The sequence below is a fragment of the Carassius auratus genome, chromosome 25, assembly GCF_003368295.1.
Source record: "Carassius auratus strain Wakin chromosome 25, ASM336829v1, whole genome shotgun sequence".
NCBI lineage: Eukaryota > Metazoa > Chordata > Actinopteri > Cypriniformes > Cyprinidae > Carassius > Carassius auratus.
The window spans coordinates 14,524,112-14,534,454 of NC_039267.1; the positions used below are offsets into that span (position 1 = coordinate 14,524,112).

General features: G+C 37.7%; 1 protein-coding gene and 1 pseudogene across 5 annotated transcripts; both read right to left on the reverse strand.

The window, feature by feature from the left end:
- Window positions 1–146: 146 nt before the first annotated feature.
- Window positions 147–2,124, reverse strand: LOC113043442 (leiomodin-2-like; annotated as a pseudogene).
- Window positions 1,268–8,056, reverse strand: LOC113043439 (ankyrin repeat and SOCS box protein 15-like). 5 transcript variants are annotated; one of them, XM_026202833.1, is made up of 10 exons: window positions 7,976–8,056; window positions 7,413–7,517; window positions 7,272–7,309; window positions 7,001–7,132; window positions 6,431–6,589; window positions 6,122–6,301; window positions 5,839–6,010; window positions 5,082–5,610; window positions 4,354–4,507; window positions 1,268–4,253 (listed from the first exon to the last, which is right to left on the reverse strand). In XM_026202833.1, exons 2-10 carry the CDS (start codon window positions 7,511–7,513, stop codon window positions 4,081–4,083), a joined length of 1,638 nt encoding a protein of 545 aa, XP_026058618.1. In that variant the 5' UTR covers window positions 7,514–7,517; window positions 7,976–8,056; the 3' UTR covers window positions 1,268–4,080. The 5 variants fall into 5 exon arrangements, with proteins under 5 accessions (XP_026058618.1, XP_026058616.1, XP_026058615.1 ...); XM_026202831.1 differs by having other exon boundaries at window positions 5,082–5,622; XM_026202830.1 differs by having other exon boundaries at window positions 6,431–6,604.
- Between the last annotated feature and the right edge of the window lie 2,287 nt (window positions 8,057–10,343).

The window sequence follows — 10,343 nt, forward strand, 5'->3', positions numbered from 1 at the left end:
TGTAGATACTGCTTGCATGCCTGTGCATCTTTGATGGCTAAAATTACTGGATCAAACCGGATCAAACTCTGTTAGTTGCATGACCAATACTTTGGATTGAAGTATGGCAGTCAGCTTTAAAAGTAAATCAACTATTCTCTTCTTGTATTTAATTTCTCTCATATTATGTAAGTTAAAAAAGCAGTTGTTGAAGCTACTCGTTGAGCAAAATATTTTGTTGGTGGAAGGAAGTTACAAAAGCACTTGTGTTTGAATAGGTGTATAAATAATGCATTTCAGATTCAATGCCAGATAAGGGAACAAAAGTTTTAATTTCTGTTGTTTGTTTTACAGTTTCATTATATATGAGCCGTTTTATACATCAGGAACGATGGTTATTAATGACCTGCAAAAAAAAAAGAAGGTAACGCTAGTCAATGTAATGTTAAAACTGCCACATATACTGTTTATTGTATGTAGTGTGCATGGCAGAAGCATTAAGTAAAAGCCACAAAGGATACTAATGTCTCAAGATCAAAACCGGAATGTCCACCCACATAGTTGTATGCATGTCAGGTATGAAACGGCATGAGCTTGAGTAAAAAAAAATGTTTTGCATCATCTATCCCTTTAAAATTTGTATTTACTTCTACTGAGAACTTGAAATTTTTAATGCTTTTTGAAGCCCTCAAATAAGAGCATGTTTTCACTCTTGGCAAGTACAACTTAGCGACATCATTGTTAGTGCGTCAAAACTCAAATTACCATCTATTTAATTTGAACTAGAATTTATGCGTTTTCCACTGGATAATGATTTCATGGTAACTTCAGTGTTCTCTATCAAAACAACCACTGAATGAATAATTTGGTTCTTGGTATAAAAAGGTAATTATTGCTTAAAGTCTCTAATCGATTTCCAGGAGACCTGATTTGGCAGGGTTGGTGTTTTTCAAACCCCTGGTTCAGAAGTTCCTGTCTTGTACAGTAATATTGTTTGAGTGAATTACAAATTTGTGCAGTTTTTAAGTCTTAGGTACTTTGCCTTGGACAAATTCTAAATGTCTTGCCCTTCGTAGTGTACCAGTGCTGCTTCTACAAATAGCTGCCAGTAGATCATCACACTTTGACCCCTTGGTGCCTCCCAGACTCTTTCTTTTATCTTCTCTTCTCAAAGGTACTGGTTTTTAATTTTGAAAAATGTTATGGTATGTTTGTCCCCTGAGTTTGTGTCCTTTATTTGCATTAGCCTCAAAACATTCTATTGCTGTTTCTTCTTGTTGCCTGACGATTTTTTTTTTTTTTTTTTTTTAGTTGGAACATTGTTCACAACATTTGGTTGACTGTGAGGATGTTTTAGTAAATGAGAACAGACCAATGGCTGCTCCCCTTGTGTAGCATCTTTTTCTGTTGAAATCTGGAACTGAAGGGACTGTGTATTTTCCACAGTGTCACATGTCTTAGATTGCTCCTCACTTCTTTCTAGATCATCTTGTTCTTTCCTTTGTTGCAGCCGCATTAGCCTCTGGCAGTCCTGGTTGGGGGTTAAAATACCAGTTGCGCTCATCCTTGGACCAGGTAAGTGAAAGTGGTAACCCAGTTTCAACAGGGTGGTGTTGTCCATTAGCAATTTCACCATTTCTATGATGGTGATTTTCACAGATGTGCCTCTGGTTGTGGAATCAGAGCTCCACTAGTGTTGTGTTGTAGTGAGGTGACCCAATCAAAGCCAGAATAGCTTTGCCTGAAATGAAGTTGGAATCAACATAATCTACTTGATCATCTGCGTGGGTGTTGGCAAGGCTGAAAACCTCAACGTCAAGTGTTGCTAATAAATGCATCCGTAAATCTCACCAAAACCTCTTGGAATATGTTCTCAATGTTGTTTAGGTTGACTTCACTCAAAGAGTTGTTGTTACTCAAGAGGTTTTCCAAGATCTTAACAACGTCAGTGGGGTTGGGGTCCTCTTGCAATCTAATCTGGACAAGCTCACAAAATTAGAATTGCTTGACCTTGCTTCTTTCTCCCCATCACCTCGTTCAGAGCCCCCAGTTTTGTTGCTCTCCCTCCTCTTCATTATCCTCAGGCTCTTCACTGCCACATTCCTCTTCACTCTTATCTGTCTGGCACTCACCCATGCTGTCCTGTGTGTCACAATAGAAAGGAAAGCAAGGTTGAGCTCTGGCATACCTCAAGCAATGATGCTTAATTAAGAAAGATATCACCAGCTGAGACAACTGAGACACCAGATGAGCAATAACTGTTCTGTTGAAGCAATGTTGCAGTCTTTGGAACTCTTTTTGAAGAAATAAAAATGTAATTTGATAGTGTTATTTTGTATAAAATTAGGAACTTCTCATGAATTTCAATGTTGCTAGCTAAGCTAACCAAAGCTATCCATAACTTATGGGTAAAAATCTTCAAGCCCTCCAGGTGCTGTGTTTGACATCCTTAATTGTACCCTCAAATAAAGTACATCCAATACTTATGCTACATTCCATTTGTACTGGAAATTCTGAGTTGCCAGTAGGAATTAACTCCCAGTACTTCAGCAGAGCCTCTCGGCTAAAAGTGCCTGTTGGCTGCTTGGCCATCTGGTCCTCTAGCCTTAGCCTAGTGGGTATGTTCATATCGGGTTCGATTACAGCCATAACCTTTTTCCAGATCTTGGATTTCCTTATTAGTCAGGGAGGCCAGAAGTTAATCTACATCGATGTCCTCATACTTGCCAAGCTGTTTATGGTACCCAAAGTTGCTCATACTTGTAACACCATGTCTCCTTTGTGAGTATAAGTTTTAATGCTGCCTCGATACTTGAAAGTGGGATTAGTGGAGGCTTCTGGACGTGTAAGATACACGGTTAGTCATTAGGAAGCTGGTGGAGGAACTTAAGTGGAGGAGGGTGCAGGACAGAGTATCTGCATATGATGTAGTGTTGAGACTTGTCAGCAGCTGTTGGCCAAAAATGACATAAGAAACTGCCCCTTAGGGATACCACTAAAACTAAACTAATTTGTATCAAGTTGGAAGATTCAAGATGCATTAAGAATCTCATGTAACACTGTTTAACCCCTATCAATGCCAACGGTTTTGAAGTTAATAAGTAGATACAAGTAGAGTGACCAAATAGATTGGATTTATTAAACTGCTACCTTTTATGCTTAGCTTGTCCTCTAAAGCAGCTGTGAAGATACCAGAAAACCTCTGGAGCTCTAGAATTGATATTACATATTTGTGCAGTAACTACTTTTACCAGATTCTTTTCAAATACACTTATTGTTGGAAAGTTACTCGCATGTGTGTATAACCTAGCGAACAGTACTCAAACATTACACTGTCATGATATGCTCAGACTTTTTCAAAAGCTATCCATCTGTAACCATCTCTATCAAATTAAATTATCAGATGTACTTGAAAAGGCTCAGATAAGTATACAGTAAACTATAAATGCGTCTAATGTTTCTGAGAGTTTATCACAAGGTTAGGTGGTGAGTTTCTGATAATGCATAAGTCAAAGGTTTCTGCCTGACAGATTGCAGAATATGCTTGATGATGTAAACAGGGCATAAAGCTATAAATAAAGTAGATATGACCTGCTTTAGTTACTTCAACTGTGACGGTGCAGATCATTCTATAACCACAGTTTAGAAGCACCGAGGTGTGTGATGCAATCTTACGTGCATTTTAATAAACACAATAAATACCCCTTGTCTGTGTTGTGCATGTGCTGTATTAAAAGTTAAAATGGAAAACAAATGGAAAATCTTTATTTTACACTAGTAGGTGGTACTTGATGGAAAGCAGTCTGACGTCATAGAACAGGCATCAACATTTTTATTTTTTATCTGATTAAACCATGTTTTTGTCAGCCAGAACATTATTTTATTGCACTAATGGCACCAAGACATTGCTTTGGAGGCAAAGTCCTTTGGAAGTGATGCAAAATTCACATAGTAATGTTCAATGTGAAGTGTTAAAAACACTTAACATTCACACTTTAAGTGTTTTGAACTCATGACGGAAAAATAGCGAAAGCTCTGTTCATGTCAACCTGATGTTAATTTGAATAAAACTCAAAGTGCTTTCTCCTTAACTTTTAGCCATCACTCCTGATACAGGATTCGTCCATACAAATCATGCTCTTTGTACATCAAGTAGCTTTTCAGTCCTGGTGGGAAAGGAGCTGAGTTTATGAACTTTGGATCACCCAGCCTTAGTGGAGTCATCTCTCTCCTGATGGCAAGTCTGCATTGGTGTTGCAGTGAACGAGGATTCCCTGAGAAAGGTTTTTTGTGTTATGTTATCTTATCCAATTACATCCTTATTTTTGTAAGTATAGCTTAAGTGTTCATGCTAGAATTGTTTATGCTACTCACCCAATATTTCTGCAATTTCAGTCCACTCTTTATGCTTCTTTAGAACCATTTTCAGCTTGGAGCAGATAATAACATGATTGACGTAGTCGAGGAGAACCTGCACAGCTCTTCCAGAGAACTGCACTAGCCAAGAGACGCTGATGAAATCACAAAACTACATGCAACAGATGATAAGAACAGAAGTAAAGATACATATACCACACATATATAAAAAAAAAAACACATTTCATTCAGAGTTTAGTAAGCTTAGAATCCATTAGCTCTGTTCCAAAATCTAGTGAGTAACCTTGCTATCTACTGCTTACGATTTTTAACATTTTACTGTTAGCATTTTGCTAAGCTAATGCTACAGCATTTTAGCAAAGAAGTGCAAAGATTGGGTGAAATTTGGAACACTACATAGCAACTGACTGACTTAAAATTGAGCTGGAGACTCTACTCGTGTTTGATTTCAGTAGCGTGTCCTATTAGCATGTTGCTAAGATAAAGCTGTCAAAGTAGAATAAAGTCAGTTAAATTGAATAAAAATACAAATATTGGGTAAAAATTCTAATGTTGGTTGGATACTTTTAAGTACTGAATGATTTCTACATGAATACATTTATCTTGTTTTGTTCGCCATCTTGGGTTTATTATTAATGGAGTTATACATTGGAGAACAAACATCTAGAATGTGTATATATTGACAACTTACTATGTTTTGGGACAGACATTTTGGGTGAACTTACTGGAACCTTCTCACTGGTATGTTCTGAGGAACAACCCCATGTTGAGTCATGAGGACAACAGAAGCATTTCTCTGCATCATAACCACCATTTAACAGCAGTCGCATCATCATCTCATCCCTCAGGCAGTATTGTAAGGCAGTGGGAAACACTGTGTCGTTGACTTCTGTGAAGTAACAGTTCACATCTGCTTGGCTAGCCAGGAGAATCCTGACAATCTCATAACGCCCAGTTCTCACCGCCACTAGGAGGCAGTGCAGGGGATCCATGTCCGTTTTGGCTCCTGCGTTTAACAGCAACTGGACGCCAGTCACATCTCCATTGGAGACCGCAAAGTGCAAAGCAGTCTTCCGCATATCTCCATATTTCTCCGAAACATTTGTGTCAAGAAGAGCGTTGACGTCGAAACCTCTGTCCACCAGGAGTTCCATGCATCGGACATGGCCTCCATCTGCAGCTGTATGAATTGGGCTCTGGCCTGAGAGACGGAGGGCTTTCCTTGTGGTTACTGGGATTAACATTCTTAAGGCGCTGTAAAGAGAACTAGATTTAAACATTTAAAAGAGTGGGACTAGTTACTCCATAACCTTCAATGCAAATATTAGGATTTCGAGGTGAATTCCATTAGATCTGTAGTTTGAAAAGGCAAATCTTGCAAGGCTAATACTGTCGATTTCCAATTCCAAAGTCCAGTTTAATTTTAGCTATAATTCAGAGTGACGAAACTAGCAAAGGTTTAGCATATTTCGTAAAACTTACAGGTAATTCCCTTTGTACGCTGCCCAGTGGATGGGAAGCTGTAAGGAAAGATTAGCGATGTTGGGATCAGCTCCATGTTGAAGTAAAAGTTCAATGCAAACAGGATTGCCAGAGCCAGCAGTATCATATAGCACACTGTCTCCATTTGGCGCTTGAGCATTTACATCGCCACCTGTTGGTGTGGAGGACATCATGGTTTAGTGTTAGTTTAATATAAATATGTAAATGTCTAATGTGAATCTGTATAAAAAAAATTTTTGGAACATTAGTTAAATAGTATTACCATAGTGAATAAGGATGTCCAGTGCCTCTGCTTGTCCATACTCTGCTGCAATCCCCATGGGCGTCACTCCATTCTCTTCCGTCTCCGACACGTTCCCTCCATGTTGCAGCAGCAGTGTAAGAATGTCAGTGCAGCCCACCTTGGCCGCCTCATGAATGGCAGTCCACTTTTTAGGGCAGGCTTGATTCACAAATGCCCCCCATGATATAAGTGTAAAGGCGATTTCAAATGAGTCTGTTCTTACAGCTCAAAAACAGAACACAAGAACTTATTACGAAGGCACTAAAGACAATTTCAAATGAGACCTACCCAGTAATAAAGGAGATTCATTTTTGCTGTTTATTCTGTTGGGTGAAGCTCCGTGCTCAAGCAGAGTCCTAACAATCTCCACCAGCCCAGCTTGAGTCGCCAATATCAATGGCGTCTCTCCATCTGCGGTTTCCTCCTCTAAACTCATCCTGTAGGAACCTTTTCTACCAACCACTGAGTGTTGTATGAATATATAAGACTTGAAACTTGAACTTAACACAGTTCATTTTAGCCATTTTGTTTTGTTCGTTTGGAAAATAAACGAGCGACTGTTCTTTTTAATGAGTCGCTGAATCATTCACTCAACCAATTTGTTCAAAAACCATTTTAATTCAGGAACTTAAACGAGTTACTTTTATCAGTCATTGACTCATTTATGTAAATGATTTTTTTCTGTTTCAATGCATTCAGTGTATTGCTCCGTGGCAATGGTTGATTCTGCTCTGACTTTGTTTGGGAATATTCTAACTGTAGGAGCAAAATAGGTCAAAGTGTCTTGCAATATTGTGTCCAAAATGTATGTTACTCAGAATTTATTTATTATTATTATTTTTTTTTTAAATAGCTCACCATAAAGTACCATCTCCAGCACCTGCACAGATTGCTGGACAGCAGCTCTATGAATTGGGTACCACCCCTTGCTATCCACCTCAGTGAATGCGGCAGGATAGTCCGACAGCTCCTGCAGAGCAAAGAGGTCACCTGTGGGGCCAGATGAAATTACCTTACATTTAGCTAATTATCATCATTGAACAACTTGGTTCAATAAAATAAAATGTGTATTTTTTTTTCTTTAACCTAATTGTTTTACTGCAAACCTAAAATCTCCTGGGAATTTTACCTCGGAAAATTGCATCCAAGATCTTTTGATGTTCCACACTGGATTTATATGCAGGATAGAAAAAGTGGATGTAAAGATTACTAAGATATGTTTGCCTTATTTCAAGATTCCAAAAAGTAACTTCTTATGTGAACATCGTACCTTCCGAGAGAGGCGATGTCTTTAAATGACTCTTGAATGCTCAGTTGGACTGCAGCATCAAAAAGGTCACCATCCTCTTCTAGGTCACCTGATGGATCCATTTTCCTGGAGGTTAATAAAACCTTTTATATGAACACGTGGCGAGCAATAACATGATTTTATTGACATTGTTTGTGATATGCGTTATAAAAGTCATCTTTGATGTCAAGTGTACTGTTTTAACCAAAACCAGATTCTCAGAATAGTTTATTAATATGAGACTTTAGTCATATAACAGAAAGGTTGAAGTGACCACTCAGTTTCTATAAAGACACTTCTGCTGTAGTTAAGAGGAATTCACTTCGCCTGTCTTTCACAGAAGTAGCCGTTTTCACAGAAACACTTACATTTTTACAGTCCTCACAGCTGAACAAGCAGATTTCAACGTAAGCACTGCTGAAAACTGACTTTGCATTAGTTTTAAGGAAATGCTGAACTAGAGCATGCACAACCGACACTTTGTCCACAACTTCCAGTGAATCATTCACACTTCACCGAACGGTAAACAAAGGCTCTAGTCTCACCTTGTGAAGTGCAGTTCCAGTGAAATCACGCGTCTCTCACTGCTGTGCTTTAGCTACTATCAGTCTGAACTTGAGTGCCCCCCCACCCCTTTCCAATGCTCAAAACAGCAACAGACATGCATCTAAATTTGGCGTTCACCTGCTCTGGTCTTTGCCATGCACATCATTAAAGTCAACTGACCACATAATCACTTGATTTTTTTTAATGTGCATTAAAATACATATTTTTACACAGCTAACAAATAAGCATTTGTTATTTGAATTAATAATTTCCAAATTTACCATTGTTTTCACGATAATACAGTACATCAAATAGCAATTACTGCAATACCACCAATTGTCAAGCTTTTTTTTTATAACCTTCTATAAATGTAATTGACCCATACAGTGTGCAGCTACTGATATACTGTGTACAGTGCAGGCATAACGTTGCAGCTGGGGAAATCCCAGAGTCGTTGCATTATACTGTAGCCACCATGTGTTCAGTGAATAACTAGAGAAGACAATCTTGGAAAGTCAAATGCTTCAATTGTCTTAATGTTTAATCTTTTACAAGTATTGGGCAATGTGTTGGATTTCGGCCTACATGGTCAGAAAGGAATGAATAAAAGAATAAAAGGTTGGACTTTACAAGGTTGGATTCTGAAATCATAACTACGAATGTGAGCATAAATACAAATTTGAGTTCAAATTAACAACATGTTTATAAAAATGTTAGGTTTGGTGATTATGAGTGAAGGGTTTAAAAATGTATTTAAAAATGGAGATGAAAGAGTGGGATAATAGACAATGACAAAAATAGAGCTTTGTTCTGACTCTAAACGCATCTAGAAGGAGCTGAAACAGAATAAATGAAAATAAACTGTGGTAATAGCACACTGGCACTATCAAACTGACACATGAATGAAAGTACATTTTATATAATATCCAAGACCATTGCAAAATCATTTTAATCACTGTACTATATAGGATTCGCCATATTGCATGAATACAATTAGCATTATAAAATGTTATTTTTGTTCTAAAACTTAATCCAAACAGTACGAATTTGGTATATAAACAGTTATTGTGTAAAAAAATATATATATATATATATTGTTACATTAATAATTTATATAACTGACAATAATGTACAGTACATAACACAATATGTACCATTCAGTGAAAGAAAATTCAGACAAAATAAAACTTAATTTCATTATGTTTGTACTGATTAATTCAGATCATATTCCTTGTAGAGCAGGTCATTTTTAACCGGAGGTGGAAAAGTATCCATTATAATGGTCTTTTAATGGTCATATGTTTTCTGATTTCCAGATGACAGAGGTGCTTCAGGGATCATGGGCTGTCTGGAGCAAATTCGAAAGCTATTAGTCTATTAGCTATTATTTATTCCCTGAGACTAGAGAAGCATCGATCTGTTGCTAGAGAACAGGTACTCTCTTTACATATGCACTTGGTCATTTTGAGACTGAGCTGTAGTTTGCAGAAGTTTCTTCACTTGACCCAGAATGAGACTTCCAAATGTCATAAAAAGACTGGCTGAAAAGATAAATAATTACATGTGAACCCAGTGAACTCACTCTAGATGGTGTATATCTCTTCCCACTCCTTTTGTTTCTCCAGGATGGATCTCAGACGCGAGCAGAAGGGGATGCAATTTTTTTGGAATCTATTACTAAATAAATAAATGTTTGATTAAAGTATCTTTATTCTGTTCCAAAAGTGGGCTGCAACCATAGACTGTATGGCAGCAACCAGTGATTGCTATATTAAACGAAAAGAGACGAGCTACAGCCACCTGATGTGGGAAACAGTATCGCAAAAGTAACATAATCCATTACTTTCCATAAAAAATAACATAAGTTATTACTTATTTGGGGAGTAACTCGTTATTGTAATGCATTACTTAATTTTGAAATAGTTATTTGATTATAAGACCCTAACCGAAAGTTGTTTATTTCTAATATTGAGGTGGTGCTTGAGGTATTTTGAGTGACGGTGACCAGTAAAAATGCAACAAAGATTTAATTTTATGCAAGTGAGCAGGGACACAGTGACTGCCGACAGGACGAAGGACACTGGAAAAGACATTGTTCATGTCATGCTACTAAGATGCCAAAATATATTATAAAAATGTAAGATATTTTTGATGTAATCCGAGAGCTTTCTGACCCTGCATTGACGGCAACACAACTGACAGGCTCAAGGCCCAGAAAGGTACTGAGGACATTGTTAAAATAGTCCATGTGACAGCAGTGGTTCAAGCTTAATTTTATGAAGTTACGAGTCTGTCTATGCTGCGCGTTTTCGGATTTCATCCAAAATATCTTAATTTGTGTTCTGAAGATGAACGAAGGTCTTGCGG

Coding starts and splice junctions, on each gene's coding strand:
- LOC113043439 (XM_026202829.1), bottom strand. CDS start 7,513: ATGGATCCATCAGGTGACCTAGAAGAGGATGGTGACCTTTTTGATGCT. Junction 6,011..6,121: donor GGACATCCTTATTCACTATG/GTAATACTATTT, acceptor CCACACCAACAG/GTGGCGATGTAAATGCTCAA. Junction 5,623..5,838: donor GCGTACAAAGGGAATTACCT/GTAAGTTTTACG, acceptor GTTTAAATCTAG/TTCTCTTTACAGCGCCTTAA.